The sequence below is a fragment of the Poecilia mexicana genome, unplaced genomic scaffold (genome assembly GCF_051168715.1).
Source record: "Poecilia mexicana isolate PSO_F unplaced genomic scaffold, ASM5116871v1 scaffold_18, whole genome shotgun sequence".
NCBI lineage: Eukaryota > Metazoa > Chordata > Actinopteri > Cyprinodontiformes > Poeciliidae > Poecilia > Poecilia mexicana.
In genome coordinates, this window is record NW_028263387.1 from 9,085,046 (window position 1) to 9,108,504 (window position 23,459).

At 38.6% G+C, this 23,459-nt stretch overlaps 1 protein-coding gene and 2 long non-coding RNA genes across 4 annotated transcripts; 2 read left to right on the forward strand and 1 right to left on the reverse strand.

The window, feature by feature from the left end:
* Positions 1-294: 294 nt before the first annotated feature.
* On the reverse strand, positions 295-1,514 carry LOC148154004 (uncharacterized). Its single transcript, XM_088015883.1, has 2 exons — positions 720-1,514; positions 295-605 (listed from the first exon to the last, which is right to left on the reverse strand). The coding sequence occupies exons 1-2, from the start codon at positions 1,422-1,424 to the stop codon at positions 396-398; spliced, it is 915 nt and encodes a 304-aa protein (XP_087872009.1). The 5' UTR covers positions 1,425-1,514; the 3' UTR covers positions 295-395.
* Positions 1,515-4,159: 2,645 nt separating this feature from the next.
* LOC148154005 (uncharacterized) lies at positions 4,160-11,670 on the forward strand. Of its 2 annotated transcripts, none has more exons than XR_015766229.1 (6): positions 4,160-4,466; positions 10,538-10,620; positions 10,710-10,827; positions 11,008-11,075; positions 11,146-11,265; positions 11,364-11,670. It is a non-coding gene; the product is annotated as an uncharacterized LOC148154005 (long non-coding RNA). The 2 variants fall into 2 exon arrangements; XR_015766228.1 differs by having other exon boundaries at positions 11,150-11,265.
* Positions 11,671-14,283: 2,613 nt separating this feature from the next.
* Positions 14,284-15,644, forward strand: LOC148154006 (uncharacterized). The gene is made up of 2 exons (XR_015766249.1): positions 14,284-14,391; positions 14,473-15,644. It is a non-coding gene; the product is annotated as an uncharacterized LOC148154006 (long non-coding RNA).
* The last annotated feature ends 7,815 nt before the right edge of the window (positions 15,645-23,459 follow it).

A 23,459-nucleotide genomic window follows, 5' to 3' on the forward strand; every position in this document is an offset into this window, starting at 1 on the left:
TCATGGATCTAATCTACATTTAGATCTTAATTGCTAATCTACAGGCAACATAGTTTCTACATTGCCTGTAGAAACTACATGCAACGTATTTGGATATTTGATTATGATGAAACTCTAGATTACACCACATGTAGAAGATGTTTGATTTTATTCTGATTATCTAATTTTTAATGATTAACCTTCAAAATTAATGAAGCAAAAAGAGGATACAAAATTGTGAGGAGCCACAATGAGAGCCACAATGATGTCTAAGAGCTGACAGCTTTACAAATATACAAAGATCCACATCCAGACTAAATGGTTTATAGTTTTATTTACAAATGGTTACAAAAAATGAACCGGATTCATGAGCTTCGAGGACAAAAAGCCCCTAATAAATAAATAACCCGGTCTATTTAAACACTTGTTGTAGCTTCAGGAGAGTTGGAAGCATGGCAGCGTCTCTGTACCAGCTCGTAAAGTTTTCCAGAATCACAGTTTATTTTGCCACGGCACCACAAACAAAGAACAATAAGAGCAACAAGAGCAACAAGCGGCAGGATCACAGCGAGAACCAACGTGGACATCTGCCAGGGCTGAGTGTGTTCGGCACAACTCTGAGGTGGCTGGAGAGAGAGAGAGAATGAGAGAGAGAGGGGGGGGGGGATATTAGAGACATTCAGATTCACTACAGTTTTTATATTTCACCTAGAGAATAAACGGTTCATAGGGACACTTACATTTCCCGGTGCTGCTGTGCTGGAGATAATCTGATGTGACTTTTTCTCAATGACAGTCAGTCTAACAGCAGCGGGATTTCCAGATCGTTTCCCATCTTGGGTGTAGCAGAAATAATCCCCGCTGTCCTCAGGCTGCGCCCCGTCAATGGTCAGTGACAGATCTCCAGTAGTGATCCAGTCACTGGACACAGTCAGTCTGTCATCAGGTGTCCCGCTGCAGCCTTCAGAGTCGAAGTTCTTCACACACACATGCTTCCCATTTCTCTCCCACCAACCAGGTAAGCCTGTTCCCCGGATGGTTTTAAAGTAACACGGGAGCGTCACTTTATCACCCTGGGTCACGGACTTTTCACTAGCAACAACTACCTCCAGCTGGATGTGCTTGGTTCCAGACGTGGAGCAGGTCAGTTCATAGATCCCTCCATCGGTGTACAGCGTGTGGGTGAAAACGATGTTTGAAGAGTCGATCTTTATCCGGTCTCTGTCCTCCTCTCTGCTCACTTTCCACTGCCCGCTTTGACCATTAGCGATCTCCCGGGTATCATCCCCCAAATCCCGCCGCAGCCTCCCCGATTCTCCCGGCTCGCAGCTTATAGGAATCTTGAACGGGTCTCCTACGATCACTTTCGCACAGTCCGCTGCACGCAGGCGGACAGCGAGAAAGAGGATAAAGGCGCAGAAACATCCTGATCGTACCGGTTCCATTGGAGAGCTGAGAGCTGAGTGCGGCAAAGTTAATGTCTGCTGAAAAAAAGGAGGCAGGAGGCGGGGAAGTAGGGGGAGTCCATATTAGTTGGACACGATTATGAGTGACGTACTAACACTTCGCTTGTGGGAAGTAGGCCGCATTGATTTCACTGCTGAATCGCTTCAGAAAGCATTTGCTGTAGTTTATTAGAGTCAATTAAAGACATTGAGAGGACAGTTTTTGCAACTTTCCACTGTTTCAAGTGTGATCAGACAGGGTGTGTGTTCGCGGACGCCTCTGGGGGGTGAGGGCTTCTCACAGGGCATCTCATAGTCCAGTTTAGTATAAGCTTTGCAGAGACTGGGTTGGCTCCCACGCACCTTTTTCGTTCTTCTCTCACATGCAAACTGTAACCACAAGACCCATGTGACGCGCTACTGACTCAAGAAGAAATCAGTCCTTCATTAACTGGAGAGCACAAGTGTTTGGAAGATGTTAATCTGGGTGGCGTTTGTTTTATTGACTTTGCAGTCCCTGCAGGGACGATTGTTTGCGATCAAACAGCATGCTGTTTGATCGCCAAACAGCATGCTGTTTGATCGCCAAACAGCAGGACACCTTAGTAAACACCTTTTTATAAGTAAACAGTGTTTCCTTATAAAACACTGTCTCTTCCTCTGTGGAAGGAATATCCGATTCTATTTAAGTTACTAAACACACAGTTTAGCTTAACTTTATTCTGATTACTGGATTTGAAATAGTAACGCGTTAGACATCCCGGGGACCGTTACACCTCACCCACAGCAGTGATACTGATTCACCCGGCTCACAGTTCACAGGAACTTTAAACTGGTCTCCTATGATCACTTTAACAGAATCAACTACATGCGAGACAACGAGGAGAATAAACGCGTAGAAAACCCCCGATTGTAGCGGTAGCATTGTGGTAACGTGTGTGGAGGCAGAGAGGATCTGTGTGTGAGAGCAGGATGATGTAATCTGGCTGCTGTGGCCTTCCTCTTTGTCGGCATCGCTGTTGCGAAAAGCATGGAGGGGGTTATTCTGCTGTGGCAGAATACCTCTGACACAATTCCTCAGCAGAGGCGAAAAGCATTCTGGCAGGGTGCCAGAAGGTATTCTTTATCTTCATTTGTTCCTGCTCTGCATAACCAGAACCAAACATGGAGGAGCATTGTGGGTAGTCATTTGGTTTAAAACCTCAAGAAAAAAACATAAGGGTGGCTATTAAATTAATACAAATTAAACAGATTTCACAATAATTACCAACATCCAAAACCAAAATACTTGTGTCCCTTTAAGCTAAAATATATAGTAAATTCATATATTTTATTTTTAGCGAATATTTTGTTTTGTAAAATTCAACATTTTTAACCTAATAAATTTGCATGCTATCAAATATTGCTCCCAGTATATTTATCATGAAAACATTCTACCTAACATCTATAAACCACAGAAATTTTAATGACTCGATTTTAAATGCATATAATTACCTGGACAAAATCACCTAGTGTTTTTTTTCTTTTTTTAACCAAATATTTGTTTCTCTCTTTTTTGCATTTGAACAAAACCATAAACAAATACCAAGTGTAATTCTTTATTTTTTTAACTAACCTGTTTGATTACAATAATACTTAATCACATACATTAAAACTGTTCCATAAGTCCGTGCTCTATTCCTGTGAGTTTAAGCAACATTCTTGCAGGTCTTGTGAGAAATTCCGTTCCCCTGTGAAAATCTGTCCCCCCCCTGTGTCGGGAGCGCGCATTGCAGCCAGAGAAGTGGATTCGGCGGATGCTATCAAAATAAAAATACATACATAAATAGACGAGGTCCTGTGTGGAGGTCTTTTTACGCTGTTTTGTGTTATTTTAAACGCGAAGAGAATCGATCTTTTTTTTTTCAGCTTTTGCCTCGTAAGCCTGACAAATAAAAGTCAGTCAACAAACACAGGTTCCCAACACGAAGTGTGCATTTATAATTTTTCATTTCTGATAAAGGAGGAGGGAAGCTGGCTGATAGCAGGGCACAAAAATAAAGACTTCCTGAAAAGATCAGAGTGTAAACTTTTTGGTCAATCCCGTTCTAATGTAAAATAAGCAGTGGTGGAGAAAGTACTCAAAAAATGTACTTAAGTAAAAGTACAAATACACAGACAAAAATGTACTCAAGTAAAAGTAAAACTACCACATTAACATTTGTACTTAAGTAAAAGTAAACAAGTACTGGCTTTTAAAAATACTTAAGTATTAAAAGTAAAAGTACTTGCTGAATAATACCTAATCCCTAATACAATATCATTATGTGAACCGATCGTATTTAATTTGAATACAGCAGAAATGTGCCATTTTAATGAACAATGCCACAGATAAAGCATGTTTTTATTATGTTTACTCTCTGTAACATAGTTTAGACTTAGATATGTGATTATATGCATCATAATTTCAGGGATGGAAACATCTCGTCTCCTGTCCTAACATAATATGAATTTCACTTTTTTGCCAGTACTGGCTTTTATTTTGAAAGAAATCCAACAGAAAGGGGATGGAAAGAAGGTGGGTGGGGGAGGACATGCAACCAGGAGCCAGTAGCAGAGTTGTAGTCAAGACCACCTACCCAAGACCAAGTCAAGACCAGCACCCCACGCTACGTGACACAAAAAAAATAAGTCTTACCTATCAAAATTGCTTCTCAGATTGATCTGAAAGATCCACATTCCCATAAAACACCTACACAGTAAAAAATGCTGGGTTATTTTCATAACCCAATTTCTGGGTTGAAGCTGTTGGGTCATAGGTTGGGTTAGTTTGACCAAATATTGGGTCAAAATTCATAACTCATGCGTTGGGTCAGAAATTTATCGGAAGTCTACATCTTGCACACTTCTGTTGGGCCAGGAGTTGGGTGGGTAGATTTACCCAAACGGTTGGGTTAAAGATGAAACTTGGAAGAAGCCACGCCCCTCTTCACAAGCCTCCATTTTCAACATGACTGTGAACGTTGCATATCGGACTTCTCCTCTACTTTGAAATAAGACATGGTAAGTAAAAAGAAGATAACGTTTCAAGTGAATAGGATTTTATCAATAAATAGATGTATTTCAAACATGTTTGATATTTATTTTTATGGTTATTTAAAATGTTTATTATGGTAAGTTCCTCTGACAAAGAGCTTCGGTGTTGCTACAACACGGATGTTGGGGAAAAAGTAGATGAAGGGGAAGGGCACAATTTGTCAAGTAAATTAAATTCAGTTTTTAATATAACCTCAATCATATTTGTTCGTAACTTAACATAGTCAAATTTTTAAAAATCGATTTAGTTTTAAAAGAAAACGGTAGTTGACGGTTTGTCCCCTGATTTTTGCAATATGCGCGCGCATCCTCAGCGGGCTGAGGCTACGTGTTCGAACACCAGCAGTAATGGCGCAGGAGAGCGAGCAGAGCTTTAATAATGTGGGTATATTATGCTTGTTGAAAATAAAATAACTTTTGCAAAGTTATTAGGCGATAAATTAGTTGTGTAAACCTGAATTATGCGCTCGGTTTATTAACATATAGCTTAATTACAAACATGCTCGGACGTTTTCGGACTTATCGCTCCCCTGCAACCGCCGGTCTTGTGAGAAATTCTGTTCCCCTGTGAAAATCTGTTCCCCCTGTGTCGGGAGCGCGCATTGCAGCCAGAGAGGTGGATTCGGCGGATCTGACCATTTTCACGGCGCTTCTGATCGATTTCTCGGTAAAAACTACTCGTATAATCATGTAAATGTTGTAACTTTCAGTTTAATCGGCAGCTATCAAAATAAAAATACATACGTAAATAAACGAGGTCTGGTGTGGAGGTCTTTTTACGCTGTTTTGTGTTATTTTAAACGTGAAGAGAATCGATCTTTTTTTTCAGCTTTTGTCTCGTAAGCCTCACAAATAAAAGTCAGTCAACAAACACAGGTTCCCAACACGAAGTGTGCATTTATAATTTTTCATTTCTGATAAAGGAGGAGGGAAGCTGGCTGATAGCAGGGCACAAAAATAAAGACTTCCTGAAAAGATCAGAGTGTAAACTTTTTGGCCAGTCACGTTCTAATGATAAATAAGGAAAATAAGGAAATGTCTAGTATGCTATCACACATAATAATTTTTGAGAATTTGAAAACAGTTACTTTTTATTTCCCAAAGTTATGGGGGAGAAGAGGAGAGAATGGATATTTCACCAGCCTGATAAAATCTGTTCCCCCTACTTAAAATGGAAACAAATTAATTCACCAGCAAGTCTTTTACTGTGTTGATTCCACTCATCATCAACAACAAATCCTGTGATTTTCATAACATTTGCTCTATTTTTGCCAAAGTTAGGATGGGGGAACAAAATATCTTAACCGCCTGATAAAATCTGTTCCCCCTACTTAAAATGGAAACAAATTAATTTACCTGCAAGTCTTTTGCTGTGTTGATTCCACTCATTATCAACAATAAATCCTGCAAGTTTGAAAACATTTGCTCTATTTTTGACAAAGTTAGGATGGGGGAACAAAATATTTTAAGCGCCTGATAAAATCTGTTCCCCCCCCTTAAAATGGAAACAAATTAATTTATCCACAAAGTCTTTTACTGTCTTCATTCCCTCATCATCAACAACAAATCCTGTGATTTTCATAACATTTGCTCTATTTTTGCCAAAGTTAGGATGGGGGAACAAAATATCTTAACCGCCTGATAAAATCTGTTCCCCCCCTTAAAATGGAAACAAATTAATTTATCCACAAAGTCTTTTACTGTGTTGATTCCACTCATTATCAACAATAAATCCTGCAAGTTTGAAAAAATTTGCTCTATTTTTGACTAAGTTAGGATGGGGGAACAAAATATTTTAAGCACCTGATAAAATCTGTTCCCCCCCTTAAAATGGAAACAAATTAATTTATCCACAAAGTCTTTTACTGTGTTGATTCCACTCATTATCAACAATAAATCCTGCAAGTTTGAAAACATTTGCTCTATTTTTGACTAAGTTAGGATGGGGGAACAAAATATTTTAAGCACCTGATAAAATCTGTTCCCCCCCTTAAAATGGAAACAAATTAATTTATCCACAAAGTCTTTTACTGTGTTGATTCCACTCATTATCAACAATAAATCCTGCAAGTTTGAAAACATTTGCTCTATTTTTGACTAAGTTAGGATGGGGGAACAAAATATTTTAAGCACCTGATAAAATCTGTTCCCCCTACTTAAAATGGAAACAAATTAATTTACCTGCAAGTCTTTTACTGTGTTGATTCCACTCATCAACAACAACAAATCCTGCAAGTTTGAAAACATTAGCTCTTTATTTGCCAAAGTTAGGATGGGGGAACAAAATATTTTAAGCGACTGATAAAATCTGTTCCCCCCCTTAAAATGGAAACAAATTAATTTAACCACAAAGTCTTTTAATGTGTTGATTCCACTCATCATCAGCAACAAATCCTGTGATTTTCATAACATTTGCTCTTTATTTGCCAAAGTTAGGATGGGGGAACAAAATATCTTAACCGCCTGATAAAATCTGTTCCCCCCCTTAAAATGGAAACAAATTAATTTAACCACAAAGTCTTTTAATGTGTTGATTCCACTCATCATCAGCAACAAATCCTGTGATTTTCATAACATTAGCTCTTTATTTGCCAAAGTTAGGATGGGGGAACAAAATATTTTAAGCGACTGATAAAATCTGTTCCCCCCCTTAAAATGGAAACAAATTAATTTAACCACAAAGTCTTTTAATGTGTTGATTCCACTCATCATCAACAACAAATCCTGTGATTTTCATAACATTTGCTCTATTTTTGACTAAGTTAGGATGGGGGAACAAAATATTTTAAGCACCTGATAAAATCTGTTCCCCCTACTTAAAATGGAAACAAATTAATTTATCCACAAAGTCTTTTACTGTGTTGATTCCACTCATTATCAACAATAAATCCTGCAAGTTTGAAAACATTAGCTCTATTTTTGACTAAGTTAGGATGGGGGAACAAAATATTTTAAGCGCCTGATAAAATCTGTTCCCCCTACTTAAAATGGAAACAAATTAATTTACCTGCAAGTCTTTTACTGTGTTGATTCCCCTCATCATCAACAACAAATCCTGTGATTTTCATAACATTTGCTCTTTTTTTGACAAAGTTAGGATGGGGGAACAAAATATTTTAGCTTTCAGCCACCTGAAATAATCTGTTCCCCCTACATGAAATGGACATGTACAGTGAATTATTTTCTTTGTTACCTAAAATGTGAATCATTAAATGAAGCTGTTTATTTCAGTTTGCAGAAAAAACTCCTAGCAAAAGAGGTTGTGGATTTTCCTGTTTCCACTGCGGCGTCTACAGCATGAGGTTGGACATTGCTGTGAGACTTATTCTTAACAGTGGTTGTTATAACATTAATTAACAAAAATTGTTTGTCTATAGCTTAATAATTTCATTTCCTGTAGTTAATTAAAAGTAGATGCGGTTGAGGGTCAAGAAAACCCCCAACATCCTGCATATGAACATTATTAGAAAAAATTAAAAATGTGACACTTAAAATCTGGACTAGATTATTCTCCTCTTCAAGAAGAAGAATTAGAATTGATTTTGAAAAAGACTGCATGGAACAAGTGTGAATGGTAATCTCATCTTTATTGAAGTCTGACAAATCACTTAAAGGTTTCACAAATCCCAAACATGGATTAAAATATTCTGCTATTAGTTGAGAATAATTTAGTGTAGATTTGAAGAGTCTAGGTGTGAGTTTTGGAGTTGGAGCAGGTCTCATGTGACACAGATCCAAAAAACATCTGAAATTAACCTTTATTGAAGTTTCAGTTATTGTACTTATTAAGTGTTCATATTTAACAATTTTGTTAAATAACTGTTTTCACATGTTGATGTATTAAGTTTGGCTAAGTACATTTTTTTTTTATCAAAACATACAAATTATAGTCATGACAAAAATTTTCATTAACACTCAAAATAAGAATATTAATGTTATAACAACCACTGTTAAGAATAAGTCTCACAGCAATGTCCAACCTCATGCTGTAGACGCCGCAGTGGAAACAGGAAAATCCACAACCTCTTTTGCTAGGAGTTTTTTCTGCAAACTGAAATAAAGTTAGTCATCATTTAATGATTCACATTTTAGGTAACAAAGAAAATAATTCACTGTACATGTCCATTTCATGTAGGGGGAACAGATTATTTCAGGTGGCTGAAAGCTAAAATATTTTGTTCCCCCATCCTAACTTTGTCAAAAAAAGAGCAAATGTTATGAAAATCACAGGATTTGTTGTTGATGATGAGTGGAATCAACACAGTAAAAGACTTGCAGGTAAATTAATTTGTTTCCATTTTATGTAGGGGGAACAGATTTTATCAGGCGGTTAAGATATTTTGTTCCCCCATCCTAACTTTGGCAAATAAAGAGCTAATGTTATGAAAATCACAGGATTTGTTGCTGTTGATGAGTGGAATCAACACATTAAAAGACTTTCAGGTAAATTAATTTGTTTCCATTTTATGTAGGGGGAACAGATTTTATCAATCGCTTAAAATATTTTGTTCCCCCATCCTAACTTTGGCAAATAAAGAGCAAATGTTATGAAAATCACAGGATTTGTTGCTGATGATGAGTGGAATCAACACATTAAAAGACTTTGTGGTTAAATTAATTTGTTTCCATTTTAAGGGGGGGAACAGATTTTATCAGTCGCTTAAAATATTTTGTTCCCCCATCCTAACTTTGGCAAATAAAGAGCAAATGTTATGAAAATCACAGGATTTGTTGCTGATGATGAGTGGAATCAACACATTAAAAGACTTTGTGGTTAAATTAATTTGTTTCCATTTTAAGGGGGGGAACAGATTTTATCAGTCGCTTAAAATATTTTGTTCCCCCATCCTAACTTTGGCAAATAAAGAGCTAATGTTTTCAAACTTGCAGGATTTGTTGTTGTTGATGAGTGGAATCAACACAGTAAAAGACTTGCAGGTAAATTAATTTGTTTCCATTTTAAGAGGGGGAACAGATTTTATCAGGCTGGTGAAATATCCATTCTCTCCTCTTCTCCCCCTATAACTTTGGGAAATATAAAGTAACTGTTTCCAAATTCTCAAAAATTATGTGTGATAGCATACTAGACATTTCCTTATTTTCCTTATTTTACATTAGAACGGGATTGACCAAAAAGTTTACACTCTGATCTTTTCAGGAAGTCTTTATTTTTGTGCCCTGCTATCAGCCAGCTTCCCTCCTCCTTTATCAGAAATGAAAAATTATAAATGCACACTTCGTGTTGGGAGCCTGTTTGTTGACTCACTTTTATTTGTGAGGCTTACGAGACAAAAGTTGAAAAAAAAAAGATCGATTCTCTTCGCGTTTAAAATAACACAAAACAGCGTAAAAAGACCTCCACACAGGACTTCGTTTATTTATGTATGCATTTTTATTTTGATTTCTGCCGATTAAACTGAAAGTTACAACATTTACATGATTATACGAGTAGTTTTTACCGAGAAATCGATCAGAAGCGCCGTGAAAATGGTCAGATCCGCCGGATCCACTTCTCTGGCTGCAATGCGCGCTCCCGACACAGGGGGAACAGATTTTCACAGGGGAACAGAATTTCTCACAAGACCGGCTCGTCTCGCCCGCTCTGTCAGTTGACCGGGCGGAGCGGCTCGTTAAGCCGAGAGAGAACAACCGTCTCCCGGCACATTGCTTTCAAACTCCCGCTGGTTTTCGGCAACGAATTAAAAGCAAAACTAAGACAATATCTAATGTTAATGTTTACTCATTTTATTATTATTGTTACTATTAATTACAAATACATTTATTTAAAGTTGGTGCTGAAAGTTATTCAGCACTAAGTTTGTGTTAAGTTTTACTTCTAAATTAAATTATATGTGTCATTTTATTTTATTAAGTGCTATATTTATTTTTAGGAACATAAAATTACTCTGAACATTTGAAATTGCTGGCTAATTACAAGTTATTTGCAGTGGAGACAGCTATAAGATTTAAGTCAGTCATTCTTAAAGTTTGATTTGTGATTTTGTCTTTTCTGATAGATTTTGTAATTTTACATCCAGGATCTTCAGGAGAATTAAGCGAAACTCCTCGTTCTCAATGAAGACCTTCTGCATGACCAAGAACATGAGTCTGCTCCCTCAAGGTATTGAAGCTCAGAAGAAATGTTTTCTAAAATGTTTTCATGCTTTCTAGTTACTGCAACATTTTAACACTAACTTATGTTTGATACAGAAGATGATGTAGTCCTGCAGCTGCTGCCAGTTCTCCTCCCTGCTCCACCTTACTAATTTGGGAGAAGTTTCAGATCCATCAACCTGGAAATTCAGATGTTTTCATTGATATCCAGCCTGTAAGTCAACCTTCATCTCTGAATAATGCTCAAAGTGTTTAAATAAGTGCATCACATTCAATAGTGAGGTTTTGTGTTAAACTAGAATCAGTCAGAAATTAGTTTTTGAGAATGTATCCCTTTACCTTTAAATTCACTAAAGGCCTGTTTTTGTGCTTCTTTCTCTTGTTCTCAACAAAGATCTTTTGTACGGCCAAGAAGAGAAAGGAGCGGCCATCTTCTCAACAACATGAATTTTCTCCCTTAAGGTATTGAAGTTCAAGATATGTTTATAAACTGTTAACATTTAACATTTTAACACAAGCTTATGTTTGCCAGACAGACAAGATGATGTAGCCCTGCAGCTGCTGCCAGTGCTCCTCCCTACTTACACATTTGGGAGAAGAGTTTCAGATCCATCAACCTGGAAGTTCAGAAGGTTTCATTGATATCCAGCCTGTAAGTCAACATTCATCTCTGAATCATGCTCAAATTGTTTGCTGTTTATATAAGTTCATCACTAATGGCCTGTTTTTTCTGTTTTCTCTCTCCATCAGGTTGGGACAAACCTGGTGGTGCATCTACAAAATGTGACAACCTGTATGTCCTCATGCAGGGAGACAGGCAAAATGCTAAAGTGTCGTTAAAAATGCTCCTTGTTTAATGGCTGAAAGTTTAACTTGTAGTTTGCTTTAAAACAGACTTTTTTTCATTAAATGTTTTCTAATGTGGAGTAACAGATACTTCTGGAGTTGTAGCCAAATGAATTGAAGTGATTTAACTACTTATGTTTTGTAACTTTTGTAAATGAAATTGCTGGCTCTATATATGTATCATGTGGAAATAAAAGAAGCTTTAAATTCATATGTCTTTTAATCCTTTTTTTATATAGTGAAATTTAAAATTTTTTTAACCCAACTATAGTGGTATAATAACCCTTGTGTTGGGTTATGAATTTCAACCCAATTTGGGGTCAATTTAACCAATTTAAGCAAGTCAATTTAACCCAACGTTTGGTTAGTTGCCATGACCCAATGTGCTGGGTCAAACCCTCAACCCAACCCAGTTGGGTTAAAACAACCCAGCGTTGGGTCGGTCCATATTTGACCCAGCGCTGGGTTACGTATTGGGTTATTTTTAACCCAGCAGTTTTTACTGTGTAGACATTAAATACTTAGAGCTTAAATACATTTAATCAGTAAAGATCCGTCCAGAAGAATCGGGTCGTTCCTGAATGTCATATCACTATATTGCACTTTGGTCACAGCGTTGTCCCATATCTGCGACATGTCAGTCAACACCTCCACACAATAATTCAGCGCATGGGTGACAACTGTTTTTCATCGCAGATGCAACATGTGTCTCAGTACAGCTAGCTTTGCTAGCATCACGTCCACAGATCTGGCCTTTCTTTAAGCTTTCCTTCCAAGTGACGCTAAAAGTTGGACGAAGTCCCCACCGTCTGTGAAAGCGAAGCGCTGCTTATTTTACATGTCGCCATATATTATGATTTATTATATTACTGACGATCAGACAGACATCTTCTCCCGGTCAGAGGAAACCACTGCGCATGTCTGGAGCTCCGCGTGCGAGTAAAGGGGGAGGAGATGGGTGACGACAGACACGTAAGTCACGTTATTGCTCGGATTTTACGGCGCCACCTTAAGAACCTGAACGTCACATTTTAACGGAAAAAAGAGCAACGCGACTTGGATGTAACGAGTAATGCGACAGTTTTGTAGAAAAGTAGTGAAGTAGAAAGTATAGATACTTACTGTAAAATGTAGTGGAGTAAAAGTAGAAAGTATCCATGTTTAAATCTACTTAAGTAAAGTACAGATACACGAAAATTGTACTTAAGTACAGTAACGAAGTACTTGTACTTCGTTATTTCCCACCACTGAAAATAAGGAAATGTCTAGTATGCTATCACATATAATTTTTGAGAATTTGGAAACAGTTACTTTTTATTTCCCAAAGTTATGGGGGGAGAAGAGAGAATGGATATTTCACCAGCCTGATAAAATCTGTTCCCCCTACTTAAAATGGAAACAAATTAAATTACCTGCAAAGTCTTTTACTGTGTTGATTCCACTCATCATCAACAACAAATCCTGCAAGTTTGAAAACATTTGCTCTTTTTTTGACAAAGTTAGGATGGGGGAACAAAATATTTTAGCTCTTTCAGCCACCTGAAATAATATGTTCCCCCTACATAAAATGGACATGAATAGTGAATTATTTTCTTTGTTACCTAAAATGTGAATCATTAAATGAAGCTGTTTATTTTAGTTTGCAGAAAAAACTCCTAGCAAAAGAGGTTGTGGATTTTCCTGTTTCCACTGTGGCGTCTACAGCATGAGGTTGGACATTGCTGTGAGACTTATTCTTAACAGTGGTGATTATAACATTAATATTCTTATTTTGAGTGTTAATGAAAATTTTTATCATGACTATAATTTGTATGTTTTGATAAAATAAATATGTACTTAGCCAAAACTTAATACATCAACATGTGAAAACAGTTATTTAACAAAATTGTTTGTGTATAACTTAATAATTTCATTTCCTGTAGTTATTAAAAGTAGATGCGGTTGAGGGTCAAGAAAACCCCCAACATCCTGTGAAACCTTTTTTCTGATTTGTGAAACTTCACTTAACAGACCACTGAAGAAGATTTTTCCTTCCTTGAGCCATCACCATTTGCAATAACTCTTTGTAGAAGTAATGAGTTACACCACATTTAATTTCCCATTGGGATTAATAAAGTGGTTCTAAATTAGAATTGAATTTGAAAAAGACTGCATGGAACAAGTGTGAATGGTAATCTCATCTTTATTGAAATCTTACAAATCACATAAAGGTTTCACAAATCCCAAACATGGATTAAAATATTCTGCTATTAGTTGAGAATAATTTAGTCTAGCTTTGAAGAGTCTAGGTGTGAGTTTTGGAGTTGGAGCAGCTCTCATGTGACACAGATCCAAAAAACATCTGAAATTAACCTTTATTGAAGTTTCAATTATTGTACTTATCAAGTGTACATATGCAGGAATCACAGATAAAGATATATATTTAAATCTACCTGGGCAAACCCATGTGGGGCCACCATGGAACTCGTGGACAAACCCATATGGGGCCCATATTGGCAGCCCTCTTTTTTCCCATATAGGTATGCTTGTCAGGTTCTGGGTTTTTCCTTTAAGAGAAGTGTCTCTCCCCTTCAGCTCCCCATTGGGGAGTGGCCTGGAGTGGAGCAGCACGCCTGAAGCTCGTTGGATCATCAGTCAAGAGAGGATTTAAGGAGCTACCAGACCTCTCCTCTCTGCTGGATGATTATTCCTTCACGGTAGTCTCTAGCTCGTTAAGCCTTCCCCTGTGAAACGCTAGCATTATTTTTGACCTTCTTGAGAAAACCTCTCTGCCTGTTGTCAGCCATCCTCACTTGTTCCCTGTCTCTCATTTCCAGGTAGTGGCCGACTTCCACTGGCGAATCTGCCTGCCGCTCTCAGAACCTCACCGGCCTGCCCGCTCCAGCCCACTGTTCGTTCCCCCCCCCACCGTCGGGAAGCCCTCCAAGAAGACGTAAGCTGATTACTCCTGTTAACCCATCCAACGTTTTGTCCACCTCTGGCCAGATCATTGACCTGTTCTCTCCGCTTCCAGGTGAGACTCGGACCTATACCTAAGGATCATCTACGAGACATTGTGACAGTTTTTTTCTAATGAACAGTTACTCACCAGTAATCTCCGGGCCTCATTCTGCATGTGGGTTAGAAGTTTACCATCCATTATGACAATGCTGGCTGGGTGTCATTCTACTTTCTATTCGCCCAGTGTTCCGAGTGATGAAAGCAGAGCAAGTTCACACCAAGTTATTTACATACAGGCTTCTCAGCGGGATCTGTGGACAGAGGTCTGAATTTCAGTTTGCTGAGTACCTTTAAGAACATGTTTTAAGTAATAATTATTTATTGTTTACTAGGACATGTGAGAAGGCTCTGTTGCAAACAGGTTGGCTATTTTTTTTATATATATATTTAGCGAAAGATGAAGAGAGCCAAACATTGAGTAAAAAGTGTAAAAAGCTTGCACCTTTTACCCACTTAGCTGCCTCATCCGAGTAACCTAGTCTGCTGATGGAAATAAAATGTTTAATACTAAATGTAACTTACCTTGTAGTGCTCATAGTGTCAGATATTCAGGATTAAAACGACGTCGTTCCCTAAACAGTCAGGATTCACTTCAGCAAAGTTAGCTGGAGTTTAAAAGGGGAAGTTAAACGTTAGATTACATCAAGGGTGCAGATGCATGTGTGTGGCAGCTTGAGTCAGGTGTGCTTAGAGCTGCCACAATGATGAACATAAAGGCAACACGGTGGGCATCTCCAAGTTGTTTTCTGGAATGCTGCCGAGGCAAGCAGATTGACAAGCATCAGGTGACCAAACATCAGTTAAAAGCAAAAGTTCCAGATTTGACAATGCACATTTCACAGTCTTTATATTTAAATCACGAGTTTCTGTTTGCAGGCAGCCATTTTTATCTCATCCATCTTGCCAGATTCTGTCTTAGCATCTTTCTGTCACCTAAAAGCAATGATCTTAACGAAGTAGCTACATTGTGCTAATATTTTTCTTTACTTAATACAATTTAATGAGATGACTGTTTCATTAAGAGTCACAGAACACATGCCTGACATCCGAGTAACATTAAATTCTTGATTTGCTGTGAATTTTATTTTCTTGACTTATCTGTGTAAATATAACATTGAAATAAATCCTGCTTTTGGTTTATTGTAGAACAATAAAGACACAAACAATTGTAGTAATCAAGGACAATGCTTCCTGTGTGTTATCTGCGTTTAGAAATGAAATATTCAGTCACAAATGGTTATCCTGCTAAGTTGTACTCTTAACCATTTAAGCCTCTCTGTGTAGTATCTTGAATCAGGACCCTGTTGCTCAATGGAACGACGATATAAAATTATATCTTTTTAATTATATAATGGGCTGTAAACGCATTTCAGACCAAATAAAAAACACGCTATGAAGGTGACAAGCTGATAACCAAATAACACAGGAGCCATTTAAAAGACTCTTGGCAGATTACCAACACAAACAGTAACACAAAGGCTGATACCTTTAGCCCAACCCAACACGGGACAACGCATTCAAAGAGTGTAGCAGAATTGTAGGAATGTAAAAGAGACAGCCTCTCTTTTACTGTCTTTACTGTTTTATGACAGTGTCATAAAACACTGATACAAATAATAATGCTTCTGTATTTGTTCCGCTGCTTACATGACACAGTCAAGGTGAAGGTGTCATGAAATCCTGCCTGTCATCGCATCTGATCAGATTCAAATAGTAACCTCACCCAAAGGCTTTAAAAGCAGCAGTTATCAAACCAGTGATAAAAACAGAACAATCCGGACAAATCACTACAGGCCGACCTCCAACCTGCCATTCATCAGCAAAATTATTGAAAGTTAAATGGCTTCCTAATGATAACCAGCTGTGGGGAGAGTGTGGGGGAGAGTTCTCATGGTGGCAAAAACAAAAAAGAAAGAAAAAGAAATGATCACAATATTATTTACCACACTGACCGATTTTCAGAATTGTCACCATCATTCCAATCAGAAAAGCAAGCTGAAAGACCGGATTACAAAAACATAAGTAATTAAGATTTTTAAACTGTAAGCACACTATTTAGCTCGACAGGTCATTATACTACAAGTAAGTCGGAAAACCACACCCTCTCAACTTGCAAGCTATTGATCTGCTTAATCTATCCCTCCCTCTAATCCTCTAACACCCTTGTCCCTTAGTGGGGTCAGGAGGGGTGCTGGTGCCCATCTCCAGCAAACAATTCAGGCGAGAAGCGGGTTCACCCTGGACAGGTTGCCAGTCTGTCACAGGGCAACACAGAGACAGGCAGGGCAAACAACCATGCACACACACTCAGACTCAGGAAGCATTTAGAGAGACCAATTAATCTGACAGTCATGTTTTGGACTGAGGGAGGAAGCTGGAGTGTGCTTAATTCAGAATCATGCAAATCAAATGTACCCTACTGGAAGCAAGCTCTTCCTCTGCCTTGTAAAAATAAAAATGCTTACAAAAAGGTGACCTCACATACTTCCTGAAAGGCCACATGTACTGTCTTCCTTGTTTTCATATTGGATTATGAAGCTAATTTTTTTTTTATAATTGTTATTGTCTTTTCTATTCTCCCATACAATATTGTTTGGGAGTCGAGATGTGAATTAAAAGCTGACTAGTCATTTTTGAAGTCTCACTGTTCCTATTTTTAATACTAGGGCACCAACCATTTACTTCAGGTCTTTGTCAAGGGTATAAATCCCATCTCATTATTCGGGGTGGGGGGGGGACCATAAACAGGGAAATCATTTAAGAGCAATTTTGGGGGGAATCAGCAAAGTTACAGTGAAATGTAACGTAAAATGTGGTTTAAAAATGTTTTTATTGTGTTCAAGCAACATCACCAAAAATGACTAGTAGCAATGAATAACAAAAGTGTTTTTCTCAGTAAACAACCTGTTGAGACCAGTAGAAGTCAAACTAAGATTCAAATGTTGCTTAGATATGAGTTTGGTTAAGAGTCAGAGATCTAATCTCTGCTACACCTTTACAAAAATGTAAAGGTGTAGCAGGATTTACGCCTATGGTTGTATAATTGTCTGTATTACACAATGTCTGTATTCAACTGCTGACATTAAGTCCTATTTTCTCCAGTCATTACCCACTCACTCACTTACCTGAGGCTGTGAGGATGATGATGCAATAATAAGACTCTTTTTTTTCTTTTCCGTCACGCTTTGTATTTGTCAGTGAAGTGAGACTGAGTCAGTCATTGTTTATTGCTGAGTTTGGTTGTTGCTCTGACATAAAGACAAGTTTTAATTTCTGTTGATTTCTGTTGATGTGAATCAGATCAAGATTCACAGATTTTCCTCTGTCGTCAGAACAACAGAAACTAGTGAGATCTGGACGGACCCTCGGCTCAGATTTCTCAGTGCAAAACAAAATAAGGTAGTTTGGTTGTTTAGAAGATCAAAAACAAAAAAATAAAACGTTGTAGAGACTGGGCTGGCTCGCTTCCCAGCACCTTTTTTCTTTTTCTTTTTTTTTTCTCACATTGCACACTGTAACCACAAGACTTATGTGGCGTGCTATTGACTCTACAGGAAGTCATTGCTGCTTCATTAACTGTAGAGCACAAGAATTTGGAAGCTGTTAATCTGGGTGCTGTTTGTTTTATTGACTTTGCAGTCCCTGTGGCTCACAGTCGCTGCAAGCCACAGTCCCTCTGGTGTCCTGTATTGGTAAACTATACAGGACACCACACCTGTATAGTTTACCAATGAAACATGATCTCTTCCTCCATGTGAAAGTCAGGGTTCTACTTACTTCAGTTGCTATAGACACCACAACAGTTTCAGTAGTTAGAGCTGACTCAGAAAAAACTTGGTTAGTATATTTGTTCATTTACCCACAGCTGAAATGCATGTTCATAAGCAAATCATACAATGATTTTATTCACATTTTGTTCTTGTTTTTTGACTTGGTATAATATGAAGGAAAGATAATTATTGTAAAATCAGCCTTTGAAAAGAAAATTACGCAAATGTTGAACATCGAATACTTTCCAGTACAAAAATAAAGAACGTTGTTTGTTTTTGTTTTTTTATTCACCCCAAATTCTATATATTCAAATGCATGATGGCAGTAATGACAAATACTTTTGGGACTACAAATATGTCGCTCTAAATCGTTAGCAGAACTTTATCACATTAGAATAAACCTCATCTAAGCTGATTACACTTGCTAATCATGAAGTAGGCAGCTAACAACCACTAGCTAGTGTATTTAGCTTTTGTCTGTTTTTGCTCCATAGCAAAAACTGACCAGACTGACACATGGCACTAAAACAGACAAGACTTCAGCTTTTTAAAAATAACATTTGTTTTATTTAGCTAACATGGGCATCATAAAGGGGGACATTCTCAGTAAAATTCTCCAAACAGTCTCAAAGAAGTGATTAAGATAGGTAGAGTTATGTGTGTGGAACTTGCCTTGAAGAGTTACTTGCTTACAAGCAAACTAAGAGAAGTGTCGTATAAATTAATACATTCCCTTGTCAAGGAGTCTTGTTGAGTCATTTCTCAGCCTCCTAACCAGGGCGGTTCCCTTGCCACATGAGACTCGTAGAGAGAGTTATCCACGATATAACACAGTAGGGCAGGAAGAAGTAGTCATATTTTCCCAGCGCTGCGAAACAGTGGCAAGTCCATTCCTGGACTGTTGCACATATTGTGTGAGCTGGCATTCATTCCAGAAGAGCGACAAAACAACCGTGTCTGTTCAGAGCGGCTCCTCGGCTTTGATAACCCAGGAAACGTGGACACAAAGAATCCGTGCAAGCGGAAGGTGACACATGGACGCCGTTCTCAGCAAAATCTCACAGTCTTTCTATTTAAATCTCAGTTTGTGTTGGCAGGCTCCCCATCTCATCTGGCTGGCTTGGGAACTATTTGAACAGGTCATTCCACCTGTAAAAGTAGTAAACTCATTCCTCTCCCATCAAATGTTTCCCACAGGCTTTAAAAACAGCAGAATAGAGGCCCGTTTTTATGCTCTGCGAATCTGGAACAAACTTCTATAAAACTGCAAAGCAGCCGAAACACTGGGCTCCTTTAAATCAAGGCAAAATCCCACTTGCTTACAGCTACCTTTGATTAATAACTGAAACATTGATCAATATATATGATGATTATTTTTTATGATTTCGGTTGATTATCTTGATGATTTCATTGATTACATTTAACAAAATGTAATGTTTATTTTTTATATAAAAATGGTACTTTATCATGTAATGCACTCTGAACTCCCCTCTTGCTAAAATGTGCTAAATAAACTTGACTTAATTATCAATGACTCCCTGTTTCACTGGGGTGTGAATATGACGTGCCACAAAGATCCAGCTCTCTTACACACTCCTGTATAGGAAACAAGATACATGCCATTTTAGTCAAACATTTCTGCTGTAGTTCAACGCTTAAATGCATAAACAGATCTGAATTACAGAGAATGGCTTGTTACCCAGTCTCTGCACAACTTCAGGACACCCTGAGGAGGTAAATCAACCGTTTGCCTCTGGCCTATAGGAGCTTAGAGGCTTCATGACTTCATTTGTTATCTGATTAAATAGGTAATTAATTAACATTTAGGGGGACACATAGAACACCAAAATGTTATTTCTATGTGCCAAGTTGACCCATTGATATTCATCCACACATCCAGTGGCGCAACTGCACATTATTCAGGTGGATGCGAAAACATAAATCGGCGCCCCCCACGTCAGGGTGAAGGAGCGACGCTCACCACATCCCCCCCCCCGCCCCCCCCCCGAGGCGACGATACGTGAAGTGTAAAACTCGCTACATTTACCTCGTTATGTGCGAGAGGTGAAGGAGCGTGATGCGCGCTGAACTGTATGGGAAGACATAATCGGCGCGTCGCCCCCTCCAGACGGGGTTTTGGCGCCCCCTCTGGTGCTGCGCCCCTATGCGTTGCATACGCTGCATACCCACTTTTTGCACCTCTGCATATCCTCATTTCTAGTGGAATCAGGAGCGGCCAACACGTGAGAGGCGAGATACACTCTGGACAGGTTGCTAGTCCATTGCAGGAAAACACAGACAGACAGGGCAAACAACCATGCGCGCGCACACACACACACACGCATACACGCACACACACACACACACACACACACACACACACACACACACACACACACACACACACACACACACACACACACACACACACCTATAGGGAGAATTTAGAGAGACCAATCGACCCATTAGTATGAAAAAGAAAAAAAAAAAAATACAAATTGTGATGCACCAACACCTGGAATTCCTCATCATTCCTCTCAGTGTTATCAGATTAATAGCACAATAGCTTATCTGCAAATCAAAGTAGTGACAGGACTTGATCTTCCAGAAATTCATGTTCTCGGGCGGAGCAATCCCTTTTAATTTAGTTTTGTTTTTACAATTGCCCAGCTTAATATTGAGACTCCACAGTCAGCTTGGCATTAAAAGATCAACACAGAAAAGTATCTGAAGGCCACTGCTATAGGTACAGTGAACTATCATGCAGTGGGCATGTTTGTTTTCTAAAGGGTTTCAGAACCTCGTTAAAAAAAGGCACAGCATGGTAAGATGCCTGAAATACCAAAATGGTGGAATAACACAAGATGTGAAGCATGATCAAACCGGGTTCCAGTTGTGTGTTGGGAAAAATGATTTCCTCTAAATTGCTTGCGGAGTATAAGTTGCATTGTGTGTTGTTTTTTCCCCCCTCGCATCATGACGATGAAAAAAAAAAAACAACATTATTTAGAAACAAAGTCAAACGGGTTTATGGTAATGATTTGATCAGGTGACACGTTGTGGTCAGTTACCTGCTTTTCAACAAATTCACATAAGAACTGTTGACTTCGGCTTGGACTTCTGCTGTCAGATCCGGACACACAGACATGGTCGTACTCTAAATCTGGATACTTCGTTCTGCCGGCAGATGAAGCCTTACGTAATGTAAAACAGGGATGTTAAGCGGTTGTGTTGCACGAAGCGACCAAGAAACTCTGCCGGTTATGTCATATTCATCTCCTCCAGAAGAACGTTCGAGTACCCATGTATGGAGTTGTTTCTCCAGCTCTAGTAGACTTGTTTTCAGCCCACCAACGACAGGGTGAATGGTAACCTTCCTGGGTTGTGCACAGTAACCTTCATCAGTGATTGTTGCTCTTCTTTAAACATAGCATTTTCTCTGTGAGAAAACAAACAAGCAAAAAACAACAACCACATACAACAAAAAGAAAAACTAAAACACCAGTTCATTGATAATACCTTAGAAAAAAACAAAACACACACACACACACACACACACACACACACACACACACACCCCCCCACACACACACACACACACACACACACAAAAATACAGGTGAGCTATCATCAGCCTGCATTAAAACATTTTGTCTGTCTGCCCTTGTATGCTTTTATTAACTCTAAAATTATGCATCAGCTGAAACACGCCTTGCACAAACAAACATAAAAACTCCAGGCATGTTCGGCTCACATAGCATCTCCCACCTGAAGGAGTGACTGACAGGTATTTGAACTTGAATGCAAATTTCCTCCTCAGAACCCAGGATCGGTCAGATCAGATAGTCAAAAAAAAAGAGGGGCGGGGAACGAACAAAGAAATTCACTTTAGAGCACCACGCCTTTTTACAGTAAGATATCCTGGCATAAATCTGTTCTCCTCTCTAATGTCAGTTTAAAAAAAAAAAAAAAAGAATGTAGCGCACAGAGGAGGGGTGGGAAGATGATTCTTTGCACTTTTACAAAGCAACTTCCTAATTAAATCCTAAATATAGCCTACAATTAAATTACATTCTTTTATTTAATTCTGCTGAAATTATTAAATAAAATCTAATAGCAATGTTATTCTCAATAAACAAATACTGAAGCTTTATATCTGTGTTACAATTCAAGCACTTATGGGGGCCATAGACCTTCAGTAGACCATCAATAGACTTTTAGACACTGTTACAGTAATCAACTAAACTTACGTACATAGATGTTTCTCAAGTTCTTGTTGAATGACTAATGACAATAATTTATCTTTCATATAACTCTAGATCTGAAAACAATGAAAAATTAAGCCCTCTGAGCTTTTTCGCTCCTTCAAACAGTCTGCAGCCAGTCAGATATTATCAGGGTTTATTCAGTAAAATAATAACTTCATAACCATCTCGCTCCTATAAGTCTGTTTAAAAACTACAGTCTCAGCCTTCCAGCTCTGCCAGCAGCAGAAACAGCAACATTTGCTTTGCATTATTCCCACCAAGGGTAAAAGTAGTTTTAAATTCTTGGGGACACTGACAAAAGTATATTAAAAAAAAATAAAATAAATAAAAATTTCCTTCTCACCCTCCGTGGGTGGTCTCTTTTCATCATCCTCTGAGCTCGGGTCCTCTGCCAGAGGCCTGGGAGCTTGAGGGTTCTCCTCCAGTATCTTGGCTGTGCCTAGAACTGCACATTTCTGGACTGAGATGTCTGATGTTGTTCCTGGGATCTGTTTGAGCCACTGCTCCAGTTTGGGGGTGACTGCCCCGAGGGCCCCGATGACCACAGGCACCACTGTGGTCTTCACCTTCCAGGCCTTCTCCAGTTCCTCTCTGAGGCCCTGGTATTTCTCCAGTTTCTCATGCTCCTTTCTCCTGATGTTGTGGTCACTTGGTATTGCTACATCCACCACAACGGCTTTCCTCTGTTCTTCATCCACCACCACAATGTCCGGTTGGTTCGCCATTACCATAACTATATATATATATATATCTTCTGCAATGATCTTCTTTGATAATTGCAAATTATTGGCCTGGTCTGGCGTCCCTTTTCTCTGTGGATGCCATACCTCATTTTCTTTGCATCTTGTCCTGATAGCTCCGTTTCTTTCCCTACGTTCTCCCTTCATCAAGGGAAAAAATGCAGTTCTGCGCACTAGCCTGACTAAACCTGCCTAACCAGTTTCCCTGTTATTCATCACATC